Raw genomic sequence first — 21077 nt, 5'->3', positions numbered from 1 at the left:
TCCTACCCTTCATCTGACATACAGCTTCACCTCACTGTAACCATGCCTACCGACCTATTAAAGCCCTTCCTTATAAATGGTAGTTGGACTACTGCAGTATTCTCCTAACTCATCTCTCTGTTCCAGACTATCCCCAGCCTCTCTCCTGTGTTGTGAAGCCAGATTCACATACTGTAAAATTTGTTATCTAATTTCTCTGCCACAATTGTTTTAGCTGTTTTCCACTGATCAGTCTTCAGAGTGTTGCTGTCAAAACAGTCCACAGTCCAGCCTCCGCCAGTTTCTGTAAACCTTATCTTTATTTTATCCTCATTGCTTTTAAACTTCTGAATATCTCATTACTCTCACATGGGTTGCCCTTTCTCTCCATGAGTCGTCCATCTTCTTCAACTCTTGGTTCAAAGTCCTCTCCTCCTATAAATTTATTTGAACATACCATCTATATAACCACTTCGGTAATTAGGTCCATAATGTGCCATTCTGTCATCTTTTATATTATCATCTATTATTGTTTATGTTTTTTGTCTTGATGAGTTATCTTTACAACTAAACAAAAATCTCCTCAAGAGCATATAAAAGAACCTCATCGGTCCTTGGCTATCCTACAAAGCCAGACACAATCTTTTAATCCACTAAATACAGGACTGAATTTGATAATTGGAACCAAGTGACAAGTCAAAAGAAGGTAGCTTTGCGTTCTTCCATGAAACATCCTTTCTGTTTTTACTAAACAAAAATAATAAAACAATGTGAAATAATTTTCAAGATACTTGTGACATTTAAAGAAGTCATTCTGCTCTAAAAAAGTACGAAGCTTTTGGAAAACATATGTCTAGTCTAGTGACTCCACAGAAACTCAGGACAACTTAAGAATCATGTTAAAGATGCACTGGAATAGTCTTTGTAAGTTTGTAAAATTGGGCCCAACATATATTTGAAAGATCTCATAAGACTATTGTATTAAATAAAATACTAAATGTGAAAACACCTAGTTTAGTACTTGTAAAATATAGTTCTTTGATAAAATGCTATCCTTTTAGCAAATGAATATGCTTAGATGAAGCTTAAAACATAGGTAAAGCAAATTAAGAAACTCCTCTGTGACCACTCTTCTCTGTGTCCTTAAAATATTTTAAATGTTTTGTTGTTCGTTTTGTGTTTGTACCATGCACTCCCTATTCTACTCTGAGGTATTTGACTTAAAAGACTATATCTTATGTTCTGTTTATTCAAAAGAGGATTTCACTGCTGATACCAAGGAAACATTTGACAATCTAAGTAGATATCAGGTAAATATTATCAATTCTCTTCACACCTGCACTTCTACTGATACTTTAGAGATTTTGAGGACTCCAAGTACTCAGATTCTCACTACTTCATTAAAGCTTACAGCAAATTCCAATCAGAACCTTTAGGTTGATGTCAGATTAATCAATTCGTTCTACTAATCACAGAAACTCTGAGTCTGTGGTGATATTAACAACACACCAGGGAGGGATCTTTTAAGAATGCCAAACACTAATTTTTCTGTCCTTATTTAAATGTTTTGACTTCTATCTAAGCCATATATATACTACATTTTGGAAGGGCCATCCCAATTTCAGAGCTGATAAGGTATGAAAAAAAAATGTATGCCTTAGAATGAATGCAATGTGATATGAATATTTACATATTTATCATTTTTTTTGTTCCTAGACATGTACTAGTGGCTGTAATAACATCTTATGTGGATTATAAAACACGCTGAAAGGAAATTTACAATGAATGAAGACAAAATAACATCTTAAAGTTATTTAAAAAATTTTACTTATTAATGGTATAAAATGTCAATAATAATTTACTGAGTGAGGATAATGTGATTTAATATGCTTTGTAATTTTTAAAATCTGGGTTTAACACTTGAATACAATGATTGAAAGGGCAGGTTTTACATTCAGTTTGTGTCAGAACTTGGTTTTAATAGCTGTCATAGGTGAAAAAGCTACTACATGAACATACATAGATCCACATGGGAACAAGTATATCGATAACTGTGCTTATGAAATCATGGCACTTGTTGTTCAATCTGAAGCACCAAATAGGCCAAGGCTGTTGTTGAAATTTGTCTAGTAAATATTCATTATCCATGATGTCATTCAGTTGTTCCAGCAAACAAAATGAAAAATAAATTTTGTATTTTTAAGAAAAATATTCAGGAATCATTGAAACCTTTATTTGGAATATTATAAATTATGTTAGAAAATATTATTTCTAAGGGACACCTAGGTGGCTCAGTCAGTTAAGTAGCCAACTCTTGATTTTTGGTCATGATCTCACAGTTCATGAGTTCGAGCCCGGCATTGGGCTCTGCATTGGCAGTGCAAAGCCTGGTTGTGATTCTCTCTCTCAATCTCTCTTTCTCTCTCCTCTTCCCTCTCTCTTTTTTCTCTCTCTCCTCCCTCTCCCTCTCTCTCTGACCATCCCCTGCTCATACTCTCTCTCTCAGAATAAACATTAAAAAAAATTATTTCTGGGGCGCCTGGGTGGCGCAGTCGGTTAAGCGTCCGACTTCAGCCAGGTCACGATCTCGCGGTCCGTGAGTTCGAGCCCCGCGTCAGGCTCTGGGCTGATGGCTCAGAGCCTGGAGCCTGTTTCCGATTCTGTGTCTCCCTCTCTCTCTGCCCCTCCCCCGTTCATGCTCTGTCTCTCTCTGTCCCAAAAATAAATAAAAACGTTGAAAAAAAAATTATTTCTAAGTTCTTAAGTATGTAGATAGGATATTTTTATTGGTGATACTGGTTTTTCTAAAATGAATATTTCTGGATTTTATAAAATAAACTATCTTAAGAACTTCTTTATAGGATTTTGTGTATTTCTGCGTTTGGTTTCTTTCTCCACAACCTGCATGTGAACGGTTCCATGAATACATTTTTCTAGCAATGTTACCTCTGTTTCCTCTCCAGAACCCATTCAGTTAAAATAATTACTCAAACAGTTTTCCCATCAAGCATTCTTTTTATTTAAAAAGTAACGGGGCGCCTGGGTGGCGCAGTCGGTTGAGCGTCCGACTTCAACCAGGTCACGATCTCGCGGTCCGTGAGTTCGAGCCCCGCGTCGGGCTCTGGGCTGATGGCTCAGAGCCCGGAGCCTGTTTCCGATTCTGTGTCTCCCTCTCTCTCTGCCCCTCCCCCGTTCATGCTCTGTCTCTCTCTGTCCCAAAAATAAATAAACGTTGGAAAAAAAAAAAAAGTAAAAAAAAAAAAAAGTAACTTACTGGGGCACCTTGCTGGCTCAATGTGACTCTTAATCTTGACATTGTAAATTTGAGCCCCCTGTTGTGTATAGAGATTACTTAAGAATAAAATCTTAAAAATATAAATTAAAATAAAATAAATAAAAAGTAATTTACTGCTATGAAAATTTTTCTGGTATATCTTTCATTTATTTGTTGTCAAAGAAACAAAACAACTAGTTCTTTTTGTATTTGAACTTTGAAACATAACAAATACCTAAGCTGAGCTGTACCAGAAATATCTGAACTTTGATTCAACTCTTTAAATCTCCTACATTGTATAATTTATTTTAATGTTTATTTCTTTAAATCTTCACTATTTTCTATGTAACAGTATTTGCTGACAAAGAAATAAAGAAATGCATTTTAATTTGTCACTACAGTGTTTTCTGTGTTCTGTCATTTTCACTGTTTCAGGAAAGACAAATGTTCCCTTACACTAGTAACTATTTGTCTTTTAATAAGTTAGAATCCTCAAAAAAAAAAAAAAAAGACTCTAAACATTTATCATTATTTAGACACCTTCTGTAAAGTACTGAATTAAATATCATTTGACTTAAAACGTTCTTGAAAAACAATTACAGAGGTTTGTCTTCATGTTTTGGATTCTGAGTTTTGAAACATTTTGCTGGCCATGAGGATTTCCAAACATCTTTAGCTAGTATCTCAAGGCACAATACCTACTTAAGAGGAATTCTTTTTTAACAATAATATATGGGAAGTCATATTTCAAGTGGTTTTCCTATTTATTTCCTTTTGTAAATCCTCTTTTGACCAAATCTTATCAGATCATCATCATTTTGCCTTATAATATGGCTGAGTAAGAGTGCATGTTAGGAACAGAAATAAACGTGAACTTTTTCACTTTGTTATTGTTTGCTCTTCCTTGCATCAATATAGTGTTAAACTGCAGTAGATCTGTTGATTTATAGGAATATGTCAAAGCCACTTGTGTGTTTTGTGGGGATTAATTTTGTTAAAAGTAGATTCTGAAATATAAAGGACAAACTTAATTCAGTACTGCACCCTGAAAGCTGAAGAAGTGCTTTAGCACTGTCCATCACCTCCCCACCAACACCAAACTCAGCACATGACTGTCTCACTCACAGACCAAGGGACAGTTACAGTTAAAATCTCCATATGAAATTTCAGTAGAGTTTCATTTCTTTCTTTCTTGTTATACACCAAAGAATTGTCTTGTACATTCCCTGAGGTGTTTGCACCCATTTGGAACCAATTTTACTAGTCTTCAAGCACCAAGAGGAGGTATTTTCTTTATAGTTTATCTCTAGCCTCAACTGAGATGCTTGATATGTAGTAGTAGCTCACTTAGTAAACATTTATTGGATGAATAAGTGACTTAATGTCTGGCCTGTAAATAAAATCTGTCTTGTATACTGTAGGGGTAATAAAGGTTGAGCACTGTCAGTCTAAAAGAGGGCAGAGATGGAGACTCATGGTATTTTCCTATTGTCATATCCACCTGGAATGCACAAAATGGTTTATAAAGTTACTTTCCTCCACCATTTTCTTGTATATATTTATGTGATTTGGAATGTTCTACTTCTACTCTTCTACTCTTAGTAGTAGTAGTGATAGTTTTTTTTTTTTTAATTTAACTTTTTATTTTTTAAAATCTACATCCAAATTAGTTAGCATATAGTGCAACAATGATTTCAGGAGTAGATTCCTTAGTGCCCCTTACCCATTTAGCCCACCCCCCCCACACCTCCTCCAGTAACCCTCAGTTTGTTCTCCATATTTATGAGTCTTTTATGTTTTGTCCCCCTCCCTGTGTATATTATTTTTGTTTCCCTTCCCTTATGTTCATCTGTTTTGTCTCTTAAAGTCCTCATATGAGTGAACTCATATGATTTTTGTCTTTCTCTGACTGACTAATTTCACTTCGCATAATACCCTCCAGTTCCATCCACGTAGTTGCAAATGGCAAGATTTCATTCTTTTTGATCGCCGAGTAATATTCCATTCTGTATGTGTGTGTGTGTGTATGTATATATATATATATATATATATATATATATATATATATATATACCACATTTTCTTTATTCATTCATCCATCAGTGGACATTTGGGCTCTTTCCATACTTTGGCTATTGTTGATAGTGCTGCTATAAACATGGGGGTGCATGTGTCCCTTCGAGACAGCACACCTGTATCCCGTGGATAAATGCCTAGTAGTGCAATTGCTGGGTCGTAGGGTAGTTCTATTTTTAGTTTTTTGAGGAACCTCCATACTGTTTTCCAGAGTGGCTGCACCAACTTGCATTGCCACCAAGAATGCAAAAGAGATCCTCTTTCTCTGCATCCTCTCCAACATCTGTTGTTGCCTGAGTTGTTAATGTTAACCATTCTGACAGGTGTAAGGTGGAGTCTTAGTGATAGTTTTATGGAGAATATTATTTAGTAAGGAAAATCACAAAAACTGGTATCTACAAGTAAGCATTTTTTCTTGGAACCAGCGGTTCTTTGAAATGTTATGGAAGAGTTCCAGAACACCTGTAGAAGGCAAAACTGTTCATGAATACAATGACCTGAAAGCCACCAACAAAATAGTGCTACTCATACAACATGATATATTAACTACAGATTATGCCTCCTGAATTGCTCAAAATCTATGAAATATCCAAAAGCTAGAATGAAGGAGAAATGGCAACCACTCAGACAAGGAAGAACTGAAGTAATGAAAAGCTGACATTTTCCAATTTCAATTAAATGGCTTTACTAGATTCAAAGGCAGTTTGATAGGGCTTGGACAGAATTAAAGCATTACTATGAAAGGTCACAGATGGATAATTGATTTGAGTTTGTAATATAAGGTCGCTGGATAAGAGCCCCATTAGTTAGGATCTCCATAGAGAAGAATGAAAGAAGGCTAGTCTCTTCAATTGACTTAGTAGGTTCAGTTGGAGTATTTTACCATTGAAACTTTCCTCAAGTTAATGAAAAATATTATTTTATAGATTAATATAAAGGGAAAAGTTTTATTAAAAAATTTTTTTAATGTTTATTTATTTTTGACAGAGAGAAAGAGACAGAGCATGAGCGGGGGAGGGGTAGAGAGAGAGGGAGACCCAGAATCTGAAGCAGGCTCCAGGCTCTGAGCTGTCAGCACAGAGCCCGAACGGGGGCTCAAACTCACAGACTGCGATACCATGACCTGAGCTGAAGCCAGATGCTCAACTGACTGAGCCACGCAGGCGCCCTCAAAAAGTTTTATTTTAAAAGTCCTAAGAAGATTCATTCATATGTCTATATAATATACATAATAAAACATTACATGTTTTGTAATGCAGAAACACATAGGTACAAAGAAACCATTTAAGAAGACAGCACTTAATTAATAAAATAAATCAATAATGTAACTCATGTTCTAAAATACACTTAATGGATGCACTGCCCCTAATAGGAACAATGCACAGAATTCAGAACCATAGGTATTGTGGGAAATTACTCTGTCAAAAAACTATGTAGGTACTCAATGAAGTGCTATTTTTGACCTAAAGGCTACACAAGTAGGTCTGTTAACAAGAAAAAAGAAAGTAATAATTAGTGGTGGCAGAGGGAAAAACTTCAAGGAAAGAACATTAAACATCAGAGCAATATTCTTGAGAGTATGAATTTTAGATTACTCAACAGATTTGAGGTAAGTTAGTCACAATCATCGACTAATGTGTGAATACTAACATGAACACAACATATCACAGAAAATTCTGAGCTGATAGTTAAATAAAGAAGATGACCATTTGAGTCATTTCCCTTTCTAGTTTCCTTAGTCATAGGCTCGTAGTAAAAAAAAAAAGAAAAAAAAAATTTACAGGTCCCAAATACATAGAAATGGCGGGAAAAGGACTAACATAGTTTACAAATCTTATAATTTTTAGAATTTTACTTGATTTCATATCTTAGAAAATTGCTTCTTCAAGGATGGGTTCTTACAAAAAAAAATAATAATAAGGTACCTTTGCTTGATTCTTTCCTCTTAGTTTCTTTTGGAGTATAATTCCATTCCTTTGGAATGCTCTCACGCAAACGTTCAGGAACACTGTGCTTGTTTAGGTTGGGCCCACAGTTTCTCCCAGACCTCATCACAAATACTATCTGCTGTACAATGTCCTTGATAGCATCAGTCAGTGCCAATCTCAAGCATCGGATGACCTCTGGCTCGGACTCCATGCATGTTGAGACTTTAAAATCAGACAGCATATTATAGTTAGCAGAATCTGGCAATATTTTGTGCCTTATTTAATTGGGAATTCAGTTTCTCATTAGCTAGTTTAAAGCCATAGAAAAGAAGAGCTGTTTTTAACCTTGAAATCACATAATTAATAAACAGTCCATAAAAATTAAAAAAAATTTCTTCTTAGTAATAAAGAAAATGGCAATTAAAATAACAGGGAATAACAGTATTTGCTTGTGGTCTGCAACTCTAATGGTGGAAATTGAAGTTGTATGATTTTCTTAGATGATAACTTGGCAATAATACCAAATCTTTAACATTTTGCTTACCTGTTAACTCATTTATTCCTTCTCTGGACCTTATATAAGAAATTAATTATAATCATGTAAAGGATATAAAGGAAAATTGAAAATAATCTTAGTGTCCAATAATCATCAGTTATTTAAGTAGCTAAGATATATCCATCAACACAATAAAGCCATATATTGTTTAGTAAAAAATAAAAAGAAAGACATGTTAGGAAAACTATGACATGTTATTTTTATTACATACACACTATACCACACACACACACACACACACACACACACACACACACACACATAAAAAAATTAAAAGATGCATTCTCCAGGTTAATGGTGATTATCAATGCCTGATGGGATTTCAGGTATTTTCCTCCTCCTTCCCTCTTTCTTCTTTTACTTTTCCTTCTTTTCTATCCTCCCATCCTCCCTTCTTTTCTTCTTTCTGCTATCCTACCTTCTTTCTGATAATATAGATTACCAACCGTTAATATGTATTACTTGTGTGATAAATGCAATAAAATTTTATTATTTTTTTAATATGACAGGAAAGTCTTAGGATAACCACTTGAATCAACACAGAAATGTACCCATATGTTTTTTCCCCTCAAAATTTGAGGTGATATTTCTTTTTTTTCTTAATTTATTTAAATAATCTCTACATCCAACATGGGGCTCTAACTCATGACCTTGAGGTCAAAAGTTGCATGCTCTTCTGACTGAGTCAGTCAGGCACTCCAAGGTAATATTTCCCAAGTGACTCAATCCATTATTAAAACCAGCATGCTGGGGCACCTGGGTGGCCCAGTCAGTTAAGCGTCCAACTTTGGTTCAGGTCATGATCTCCTAGATCATGAGTTTGAGCCCCACGTCGGGCTCTGTGCTCACAGCTCAGAGCCGGGAGCCTGCTTCAGATTCTATGTCTCCCTCTCTCTCTCTGCCCTTCCCTACTCATGCTCTGTCTCTGTCTCTCAAAAAATAAATTAATTAAAAAAATTTTTTTAATGTTTAAAATAAAATCAAGGTATTACAAATGATAGAGAAAATAACAGCCCTATCTCAAAGAATTATTTTAAAATTATATGAATTAATTTGTGTTAAGCAACTAGCACATAGTAGGCACTATGTGCACCATGTAAACCTATGTTATTATTATTTTACCTAAGAGGAATTTTCTGTAAAGTTTGCAATATTATAGTATAGGGTGCCCAGTGTTTTTTGATGCAGGGTTCTGCAACAAGTTGAGCATGGGATAGTATAGGGAGGATCAAGCAATATCCACAGATGCCTACAGTAGGGATAAGATACAGATGTAGCAAGAAGAGAAGGAAATTTAGGAAGAGAGAATAGAGAAGAAAAAAAATAGTAAGTGACGAGCCCTTCTGGTTTCTGGCTCTGCATATAAAGAGCTTAGAAGTTGCCTCTCTGTCCTCCAACAAGTAAATAGCTGAACAGATGGAAAAATCAACAAGTCTTCTTGGATCTGTAGAGAGGTGGGGACATAAGGCAAACCACCGCCTCCAAGATTGGAGTGATGGACAGCAAATACAGGGAGTCACAGTTTACTGGAGTGGAGACTCATAAGCAGAACCTACCATGGGAACCAGTGCCAAAGTAGGAAGTCTGAACTGTAATTGATGAAATGCTGGAGGCTCAGTGTGGACAAGTTTGAGAGTTAAAATTCAATGGGGACCCTGTTATGTGGAGGCTGCCACACTTTTGTGAGTTTTATCTCTGTGAGTTCAACTAGGTGCCCACAGTAAATGTCAGAGAAAAATCCCCAAGAGCTTCCAGCAAGGGAAAAGGAAAAGGAACATTTTGAAATAAGTCAGAGCACTCTGTTCTTCTTCAGGGTTGCCCTCAGGAGAAACTACTAAAATAGAGCCTAACCCACTGGGGTATTATCAGAGTCTAACTGACCTAGAAGAAGGGAAATACCCAATTCCAGCCCACTCTAGCTATACTCTCCTACATAGAATGGGAGAAAAAAAACTGAGAAACACTTATGAAGTACATCATCCAGAGGCACAGGTCCACTAAAAGACCTAATCATAGCACCATAGAATGCTTCCCATCCCTCCCCCACTTTTCCACCACATCACTAAAACCCTCTTTACAGCAGTTTCTTTTACCCAATACATCATGTCCAACTTCCAAGAAAAATTACAAGACATACTAAAAGGCAAAGAACACAATTTTGAAAGGAGAAAACATCAGAAACAGACATGGAAATCAGAATTACCAGACCAGGAATTAAAATAACTTTGATTACTTTACTAAGGGCTCTAATGTATAAAGTAGACAGCATGCAAGAGCAAATGGGCTATGTAAATAGAGAAATGGAAATCTTGAGAAAGAACCAAAAAGAAATACTAGATATCAAAAATACTATAACAAAAATGAAGAATGCCTTTCCTGGGCTTATTAATAGACTGGACATAGCTGAGAAAAGAATTCTGAGCTGGAGGATATCTCAATAGGAACCTCTAAAACTCAAAAGCAAAGAGATCAAAGTCTGAAAAAAAAAAAAAAAAGAAGAAGAAGAACAGAATATCCAAGGACTGTGGGACAACTACAAAAGATGTAATATGTGTAATGGGAATAGCAAAAGGAGAAGAAAAAGAAAGGATCAGAAGAAATATTTAAGACAATAATGACAGAGAAGTTCCCCTCAAATTACTATCAAACACAAACCACAGATCCAGAAAGCTCAGAGAACACCACGCAGAATAAATACTTAAAACTATACCTACACATACCATTTTCAAACTACAAAAAAAAAAAAAAAAAACAAAGGCAAAGAAGTCCTGAAAAAAGCCAGAGGAAAAAAAAATTACCTTACCTACAGAGGAACAAAGGGACGAATTAACAGCCAGCTATTCAGAAACCATGCAAACAAGAAGACAGTGGTGTGAAATATGTAGGAGTATCAAGGGGAAAAATAAAACACAAACAAAAAAACCCAAACGACCTAGAATTCTATGCCCTGCAGAATTATCCTTCACAACTGAAGGAGAAATAAACACTTTCTCAGACAAACAAATATTGAAGACATTGGTTGCCAGTAGACCTGTCTTACAAGAAATGTTAAATGAAATTCTTTAGAGTAAAAGGAAATAATACAAGAGTGAAAACTCAGATTTACATAAAGTAAAAAAAAAAAAGACATTAAAGAAGGAATAAGTGTTGGTAATATAAAAAAAATTTAATTTTCTTATTCATAATTGATCTAACAGATAAGTTTGTTCAAAATAATAATACGAACAAGTACTCACTTATGTATATATATCTCATACATAACTGTACAAAAGTGGAGTCCCTTGTGACCACTGTAAGGTCTCAGGTTCCAGAAAATATTCAAGACCCAGAGGATATTTAATGCTTATGGAGAAACAATTTATACAAAGACCAAGGATATTGCACCAATCTGAAATTCTGATCCTTTAAAACACCCCACACAATTCAGGCTGTATTAATATGTGTAACACTTGTTTCAAGAGACTTGTCTGACCTGGTGGAGAAGGGTTTGCTCAATGTGTATATGAAGAGAAGACTAATGAGGAGTGAGTAGCAGTTTCACTTTCTCATGGCAGCACCTGAAGGCCATTGGTATCTTCAGTACAGTCTCGTGCTAAGTGACAAAATGGTTCAAGAACTTAAGTGTTGAAGGACAAATAGTGGTTGAAGCATGTGGGTCAACAATTCTTTGTCATCTTGTGAGAGAATTCGGCTCTCACTTCACCTGAATAACTAAAAACCGGAGTGGTAGGGCTTCCAAGGTTATTTTTCTTTCAGTTCCATAAAGTCTACATCAGAAGTAATTCAGTCTTTTTAACTGGAAAACTGTCCCTCCTTTGGGTAAAGAGATCACAGTAGGAAATACATGGAAACTAGGAGATAAAATTTTAAGAGGAGATAATTATTAGGGAGTCTTAAGTGATAGATTCAGGTTTTAAAAATCATTATACAGTTATCTATTGGTATTTTTCAGGGATAATGACCAAAAGATGTAACATAATAACCTTAAACTAGCTAAAAAGATATTCAAGTAGTATCTAGAGGATAGTCAGAGTCCTGGAAGAGTGAAACCATGAATATGAGCAAGTTAGATTTTTTTATATGGATCCTAGGAAATATTTCATGGAAATGTAGTTTCTGAAACAGTGTATAAAAATGTTTGTAGGTTGAAAGCCAAATGTAAATGATGTAAATGGTTAAGGGACTAACAGTATAACCACTAGGTTCTCAGTCTTTGTTTTCCCAAGATATTAATAAGTATGTAATTTAAGGCAGGATATTAAGTATAGAACAAGGTGAGAATCTATTCATCTGGCCCCAAGGTAGGGCAACCCATGAACACTTTCTAGTTACATAGGCAACTTGCAACACCCATTCTATGTAGACAGAAGAACAATACAAATGGAAAAACATATTGTTCCCAAAGGAACGAGAAGACATACTTGCCTTATAGAGACACAGGTGCTGTGGTCGTAATAAACACCTTATACGTTTAAAGAAAATGACTAGTAGTTTTGTGCATTGGTTTGCCAAAAAATGCATCCAAGAATAATATGTCACTAATGTCTTACTTGCTCAAGAGCAAAACATAATCTATGGTAAATATTAAACTAAATTTTTATGAGGGGACAGTTCCTAATAATAATTTAAAAAGAAAATCTGCATTACATAATTTCTCTCCCTCTCCCTCCCCTGCACCTTGTCCCAAGTATATTATATTTTGATAGGACTGAATGGTTAATGATTCCCCAAAGAAACTGTTATGCTTAAAAAAAAAAAATGTGTGATAAACTTTTACAAATAATAGACTCAACAAGAGCGACATCAATAAAACTTTCAAAGCATCTTTAAAGATATATTTAAGTATCCATAAAACACTTCTTTTACAAACAGTAAATTTTTCATACCTGGAATGTTATATAGAAAGTTCCATAATTGTTCTTCTTCCATGTAGCTCACAAAAACATTTCCAAATGTTTGTGGAGAAAAATTGCAATGGTACAATACTTTAAAGATGGTTTCTATTAAGCTGGATCCTTGGTTCAGATTATCATCTGTATCAGAACCTTGCTCTTGAAAGGTACATTCTTGGAAAGAATGAAATTAATTTAGTAAGATAGGTATCAGTGAATGTGATTAAATTCTTGTCACTTACCCAAGCATATTGCAGTAAAACTGTATTTGATTAATATTTACATAATAAGAGAAATGCCATATTCTTTCAGAGTAATGGCCCACCAAACTCAATATTGTTACTGAGATACTTAGGATATTTGTAGGGGGGAAAATGTGAGAAGGGTCACAATGACATGACCTCAAAGAAAGACAGAGAGAGAGAGAGAGAGAGAGAGAGAGAGAGAGAGGAAGGGAAAGAGTGAATCACAAGCAAGCTCCATGCTGTCAGGGCAGAATCCAATGTGGGGCTTGCAGTGAGATCATGACCTGAGCTGAAATCAAGAGTCAGCCACTTAACCAACTGAGCCACCTAGACACCCACCAAGGTGAGTTCTAAGTCGGACCTCACCAACTGTCTAAGAAGGTCTGGATGGAGGGTGAGCCTCAGCTGATTTCAAATGTTTCTAAGGTTGGTATCCTAGAAACCTGGTGAAAACCAATACTTTTCGAGGCACTCCTCCACAAACCTTGGTTTTTCCCAGCTTGCACATTTCCTACACTTTAGGGCTTTTCTTCTGCGTTCCCTTTCATTCTTCTATTTCCCATTCCTTTCAAGAAGACTCCACTAGGGTTCTATTCTTTTAACCTTCTTCTTAAGTTCGTCCCTTCCCTGCTCCTCCACATGCAGGTCTAGCCCTTTCCTTTTTCTTTCCCTCAGCCTTCTGGACAAGACACTTGTTTGTTTAATGGAAAATCCCCCAGGTGTGTCTTCAATAGTGAAAGACATAAATATCAAGGAGTTGTAGATCTGTCTAGAGCATCCACTGTTCAAACAAAGGTCATCCACTTAGCCTAATCTTCCTCAGTCAACATTAATACCCAAGAGGTATTCTTCCATCAGATCTACAACTAACCCAGGCCTGCACTCTCTTATTGTTCTCCCTTTAATATGAATCAACACTCCTGTCTTTCTCCACACTTCTAGCTAAGGAAGGAGGACTCTTCTCAGTGGTGAGTTTGGGGCCAACCTGACCACAGGGAGTTGCATTCTGGCCTGCTCTCCTCCTCATTAAGTCTATGAGGGCTGGTTCTGCCATTGCAAGGGAATTCCGTGGCTTTCAGCTCTGTTGGTGGCTTGGGGAGGTGGGAAGGGGGCAACTAGGGTAGTTGGAGGGACAGAAGGATCATCTTAATTCTGGAAAATGAGGCTGTGTGGGCAAGCCATATTTAAAGTCATATTTTCTGACCCAAGCAATAATAAAGCTGCTATTTTGAATTCCATCTGGCTCCCCTCTATCTATCAAATGTTTCATACCTTCTATAAACAAATACAAGAATTGAAAACAGATTGCCTTTTCAGTAACACTGAAGGGCTCTTTTCACTGCAGACATTAACTAGAACTAAACTTGTTAGCGCTTCAAAAGAGGGTGGTATCTGGGGAGGAGCTCCCCCACCAACCCCACCAGGAGCCTGTGTTTACTGCTACCACAGATTTACACATACATGGTGCACTAGCACTTTGCTTTCCAAGACTGCTTAATTTTTACTTTCTACAAAAATGCTGTTAATGACAAGCTCCTGCTGAGTCACTAAAATGGATTTGGCAGCAATGTTGGTGAAGAGAGTGCCATCAGCTGAGGGACGCTGAATTAACCAGGCTCTAACGAGCATCCCTAACCAAAGGGAAGAGGCTGAAAGACTCACTTTAGACATAGATATTAGAGAGAAAGTGCAGGGATAGAAAATGTAGCCTATAAAACCAGGATTCAACACCTAAAACACCAGGCTGGTAAATTGATAACTGAGAAAAAGGGGGCGGAGTGTCATGTGAAAATGGCTTCAAAGAAGCACTAAATTTGAAAATCACAGCCTAGTTCACTGTAAAAATTAATAAAAATAAAATTGAAACCTGATTTGAAAATTGGTTTGGAGTCTACTGCATAAAAGGTAACAATAGATGCAAAGATCTGCCATTTATTTACAAGTTTTCAGTTAAACGTGACTTGATTGTTACTTTTTCCTCCCTCAATGTATTCTTATTTTGGCAAAATTTAAATTTTAAAAACAAAGTCTCATGAAATGGGTCTATGAATTAAACTACAAAGACAAAACAAAACAAAACAAAATCATTCTTTTTCAGAGATTTTCTTTCCCAAGTCTTTCCTGGGAATTATTTTCCTGCTTTCTGTTCTAAAATTCTCATACGCAAATTAAAGCACTTACAACCTTTTCTATGCTGTTTTCCTCAATACCCAAATAAACTAAACATCAGATTTCTACCTCTTTTGAACAACCACAGTCCCAAATTCAGGGCTGTGATTAATGGTGAGATGGGAGACAGGCCTTTATTGAATACCCACAATGGTGCTGGCTCTCTGCTCACTGTTTTGCACGTATTTACCTATTTATCTTGATCCTCACAAAAACTCTACTAAGTGTATATATTTTTTAAATGTTTATTTTTTAGAGAGAGTGCACGCGCATGTGCCAGCGAGCAAAGGAGGGGCGAGAGAGAGGGAGACACAGAATCTGAAGCGGGCTCTGCACTGACAGCAGAGAGCCCCATGCATGGCTCAAACTCAGGAACTGCGACATCATGACCTGAACCTAAGCTGGACACTTAACCAACTGAGCCACCCAGGAGCCCCAAAAATCTACTAAGTGTAGATTATCTCTGTTGAGGGAGCCTGAGGCAAGCTGAGGGCAAAACACAAACACAAGCTAGCACCGCCCTGCCCCGCCCCCCCAAGGTGGGATTCCTGTGATATTCCTTGGACACCTCTGGCTGCACAAAAACAAGAAAGGACAAAAAACAAATGGTTAATCTGATTAAGAGTCTCCACCAGTTTACCAGAAAAAGGCAATCCTATCAAAAGCCTAAAGTCCGGGAACTCCTACCGTCAACGTTAATGCTTTTGTTAGGGGGGAAAACAACCTTAACTTGACAATAGGTAGGCCTCCAGTAAGTCTTTAGCATGTGAGAGTCTCTTTGGAAATTCCCTCTTGACTTTATCTCCCCAGACTCCATAAAACGGTGCCCCACAGTTACAGTGCAGTTTTTCCTGCCCGTTGGTCCTGTCTCCCGGCTTTAATAAAATCACCTTTTTGCACCAAAGATGTCTTTAAGAATTCTTTCTTGACCATCGGCTCTGGACCCCACAAACCCCCCACCACCCCAAAACTTCATCAATCTCCATTTTTTTTAACAAATAAAGAAAATAAGTCTTAAAGAGGCTGATGATAAATAAAATACAAAAGTTCTCTACAAGTCATCAAGAAAATAGCTACATTCAAGAGAGATTTATAATTGGACAATTGACTCCAGTGTCTTGAAAACTGATCATCTTTATAGAGAAGGCACAGGTAATTCTGTGTATTTGAAAATTATTATGTAATATCTACAAATTTATAAATGTAGATAGGCAAACCTCTTTGAAACAGTTTTGGCTCTATCTACCTGTATCTACTAGGGTTCCTCTCCATACTTTTTATAAGATAAGATTTTCTCCAAAGTGCATTTCATGGTATGTTAATGTAGTAGCCCATATGTTCTGGAAGTGCTGGCTTCAACAATATTAAATAGTTTTGTTTTCTGCAGGATTTCTCAGAGCCTTTAATTATTCATGAGCCCTGTGCCTCTCCAAGAAGGGATTTTAGTATATAGTGTTTTAAAACATTTTTGACCATAAAACCTTTTTCTAGTATTACATTTAGCAAGAGTACTATTCTATAAAACTGAATCTCGGAATCCTGGCTCTACTGTTTACAAATAGACTCTTAAATTAACTTCAAGCCCTTTACGTTTGCAAATGAAAGTGAGCATTTCAAATGAAAAAGGAAGCAAGGTAGAAAGAAGTGCAAAGTTTTACTCTGCATAAGGAGATTGCCAATTTGAAAAGAAATCTGGTCACCAAAGTTGGATTTAATTTTAATTCAAATGAATCTTTTTGGGGCAAAGAAGGATTTTGCTTTACCAGCAGACACTGGAAAGAATAACATGGGGCGCCTGGGTGGCTCAGTCGGTTAAGTGTCAAACTTTGGCTCAGGTCACGATCTTGTGGTTCATGAGTTCGAGCCCCGTGTCGGGCTCTGTGCTGACAGCTCGGAGCCTGGAGCCTGCTTCTGATTCTGTGTCTCCCTCTCTCTTTGACCCTCCCCCCATTCATGCTCCGTCTCTCTCTCTCTCAAAAATAAATAAACGTTAAAAAAAAAAATCTAAAAAAAATAAAAAAATAACAAAGCACAGCCAAAAGAGTTCTTGAAAAACTGATTCTTAGCCCACAGATTTATATCAGGTTCTAACCATCTGACTAAGAAACATAATGAAATTATACGACTGGCAGGCACCTTACAAGGAGGTCAGTAAATATTTGGTCAATAAATGAATAAACATTTGTTGAGTCAATGGATAAAAAGTCTTCTAGCATTCGTGACAATGGTGACCTAGCTTCTTTTTGAATACTTTACAGTGGTGAGATTTCCATTACCATTCCAGGCAGCTGTCCCACTGCTGGACAGCTCAAGTTATGATACGAAAAGATAGGATTCAGGAAGCATAGAGGGAAAGGTTGGGACCTGAGGTCCCTGGATGGGAAAAACCACATATTTTGGAACAATGCTGGGCATGACTGATCATAGCAAACTTCCTTGGGGGTAAGTTCCTCTTAAGCATGTAACAGACACCACCTACTCCCCCTCATGTTCCCACCAGGAATTTGACAAAAGTCCTGACTATAAAAATAAGTAGTAGACCATAGAACGGTACATCCATAGACCATTATGGAAATGGGCCAATCAAAAAGAAATGCCTAGGCATTTAGAGTTACCTAGCCAATAAGGGTAGAACCTGAGAAGGAAAGTGGGGGAAGGGGAGCACCCCACCCTCACCACCAAAACCCGATTTACAAAAGACCCCTGCCTATTCTCACAGGCATTGACTTTCCAATGCCCCCTCTCTGTTAAGACAGCTTTCCTACTATTCTTACTTTCTGTAAGAAAGTAATAAACTTTTGATCACGTAGACCTTTTTTCATCTCACAGCATCCCAAGAAGGAGTCTCTAGAGAGGAGAGAAGGAAGATGGCGGCGTAGGAGGACGCTGGGCTCACCGTGCGTCCTACTGATCACTTAGATTCCACCTACACCTGCCTAAATAACCCAGAAAACCGCCAGAGGATTAGCAGAACGGAGTCGCCGGAGCCAAGCGCAGACGAGAGGCCCACGGAAGAGGGTAGGAAGGGCGGCGAGGTGGTGCGCGCTCCACGGACTGGCGGGAGGGAGCCGGGGCGGAGGGGCGGCTCGCCGGCCAAGCAGAGCCCCCGAGTCTGGCTTGCAAAAAGCGGAGGGGCCTGACGGACTGTGTTCCTACAGCAAGCGCGACTTAGCGTCTGGGAGGTCATAAGTTAACAGCTCTGCTCAGAAAGCGGGAAGGCTGGAGGACAAAGGGAAGGAGAGCTGCTGAGCCCCCGGACTACAGAGCTCAGTTTGGTGGGGAACAAAGGCGCTCGCCAGCGCCATCTCCCCCGCCCATCCCCCAGCCAAAATCCCAAAGAGAACCAGTTCCTGCCAGGGAACTTGCTCGCTCCGCGCAAACACCCAACTCTGCGCTTCTGCGGAGCCAAACCTCCAAACCTCCGGCAGCGGATCTGACTCCCTCCTGCTGCCACAGGGCCCCTCCTGAAGTGGATCACCTAAGGAGAAGCAAGCTAAGCCTGCCCCTCCTGCCCCTGTGCACCTTGCCTACCCATTCCAGCTAAGACGCCAGATCCCCAGCATCACAAGCCTGGCAGTGTGCAAGTAGCCCACACAGGCCACCCCACCCCACAGTGAATCCCGCCCCTAGGAGAGGGGAAGAGAAGGCACGCACCAGTCTGACTGTGGCCCCAGCCGTGGGCTGGGGGCAGACATCAGGTCTGACTGCAGCTCCGCCCACCAACTCCAGTTATACACCACAGCACAGGGGAAGTGCCCTGCAGGTCCTCACCACGCCAGGGACTATCCAAAATGACCAAGCGGAAGAATTCCCCTCAGAAGACTCTCCAGGAAATAACAACAGCTAATGAGCTGATCAAAAAGGATTTAAATAATATAACAGAAAGTGAATTTAGAATAATAGTCATAAAATTAATCGCTGGGCTTGAAAACAGTATAGCTGACAGCAGAGAATCTCTTGCTACAGAGATCAAGGGACTAAGGAACAGTCACGAGGAGCTGAAAAACGCTTTAAACGAAATGCATAACAAAATGGAAACCACCACGGCTCGGATTGAAGAGGCAGAGGAGAGAATAGGTGAACTAGAAGATAAAGTTATGGAAAAAGAGGAAGCTGAGAAAAAGAGAGATAAAAAAAATCCAGGAGTATGAGCGGAAAATTAGAGAACTAAGTGATACACTAAAAAGAAATAATCTACGCATAATTGGTATCCCAGAGGAGGAAGAGAGAGGGAAAGGTGCTGAAGGGGTACTTGAAGAAATAATAGCTGAGAACTTCCCTGAACTGGGGAAGGAAAAAGGCATTGAAATCCAAGAGGCACAGAGAACTCCCTTCAGACGTAACTTGAATCGATCTTCTGCACGACATATCATAGTGAAACTGGCAAAATACAAGGCTAAAGAGAAAATTCTGAAAGCAGCAAGGGGTAAACGTGCCCTCACATATAAAGGGAGACCTATAAGACTCGTGACTGATCTCTCTTTTGAAACTTGGCAGGCCAGAAAGAATTGGCACGAGATTTTCAGTGTGCTAGACAGAAAAAATATGCAGCCGAGAATCCTTTATCCAGCAAGTCTGTCATTTAGAATAGAAGGAGAGATAAAGGTCTTCCCAAACAAACAAAAACTGAAGGAATTTGTCACCACTAAACCAGCCCTCCAAGAGATCCTAAGGGGGACCCTGTGAGACAAAGTACCAGAGACATCACTACAAGCATAAAACATACAGACATCACAATGACTCTAAACCCATATCTTTCTATAATAACACTGAATGTAAATGGACTAAATGCGCCAACCAAAAGACATAGGGTATCAGAATGGATAAAAAAACAAGACCCATCTATTTGCTGTCTACAAGAGACTCATTTTAGACCTGAGGACACCTTTAGATTGAGAGTGAGGGGATGGAGAACTATTTATCATGCTACTGGAAGCCAAAAGAAAGCTGGAGTAGCCATACTTATACCAGACAAACTAGACTTTAAATTAAAGGCTGTAACAAGAGATGAAGAAGGACATTATATAATAGTGACAGGGTCTATCCATCAGGAAGAGCTAACAATTATAAATGTCTATGCGCCGAATACCGGAGCGCCCAAATATATAAAACAATTACTCATAAACATAAGCAACCTTATTGAGAAGAATGTGGTAATTGCAGGGGACTTTAACACCCCACTTACAGAAATGGATAGATCATCTAGACACACGGTCAATAAAGAAACAAGGGCCCTGAATGAGACATTGGATCATATGGACTTGACAGATATATTTAGAACTCTGCATCCCAAAGCAACAGAATATACTTTCTTCTCGAGTGCACATGGAACATTCTCCAAGATAGATCATATACTGGGTCACAAAACAGCCCTTCATAAGTTTACAAGAATTGAAATCATACCATGCATACTTTCAGACCACAATGCTATGAAGCTTGAAATCAACCACAGAAAAACCTCTGGAAAACCTCCAAAAGCATGGAGGTTAAAGAACACCCTACTAACGAATGAGTGGGTCAACCAGGCAATTAGAGAAGAAATTAAAAAATACATGGAAACAAACGAAAATGAAAATACAACAATCCAAACGCTTTGGGACGCAGCGAAGGCAGTCCTGAGAGGAAAATACATTGCAATCCAGGCCTATCTCAAGAAACAAGAAAAATCCCAAATACAAAATCTAACAGCACACCTAAAGGAATTAGAAGCAGAACAGCAAAGGCAGCCTAAACCCAGCAGAAGAAGAGAAATAATAAAGATCAGAGCAGAAATAAACAATATAGAATCTAAAAAAACTGTAGAGCAGATCAACGAAACCAAGAGTTGGTTTTTTGAAAAAATAAACAAAATTGACAAATCTCTAGCCAGGCTTCTCAAAAAGAAAAGGGAGATGACCCAAATAGATAAAATCATGAATGAAAATGGAATTATTACAACCAATCCCTCAGAGATACAAA

At 38.1% G+C, this 21077-nt stretch overlaps 1 protein-coding gene across 2 annotated transcripts in view; it reads right to left on the bottom strand.

Moving 5' to 3' along the window:
• KIAA0825 (KIAA0825 ortholog) overlaps positions 1 to 21077 on the bottom strand; it is a 393731-nt gene that overhangs the window by 207620 nt on the left and 165034 nt on the right. For both annotated transcript variants that reach the window (XM_086717843.1, XM_086717852.1), the window contains exons 15-16: positions 12700 to 12879; positions 7255 to 7479 (exon numbers count right to left, since the gene is read on the bottom strand). In XM_086717843.1, coding sequence (XP_086573969.1) covers positions 7255 to 7479; positions 12700 to 12879 — 405 coding nt within the window. The remainder of the gene's footprint in view (positions 1 to 7254; positions 7480 to 12699; positions 12880 to 21077) is intronic.

Source organism: Puma concolor, chromosome A1 (assembly GCF_028749965.1).
Source record: "Puma concolor isolate L17-30 chromosome A1, mPumCon1.1.hap2, whole genome shotgun sequence".
Lineage (NCBI taxonomy): Eukaryota > Metazoa > Chordata > Mammalia > Carnivora > Felidae > Puma > Puma concolor.
The sequence above is the reverse complement of the archived record's forward strand: the minus strand, read 5'-3'. Positions and strand labels throughout refer to the sequence as shown.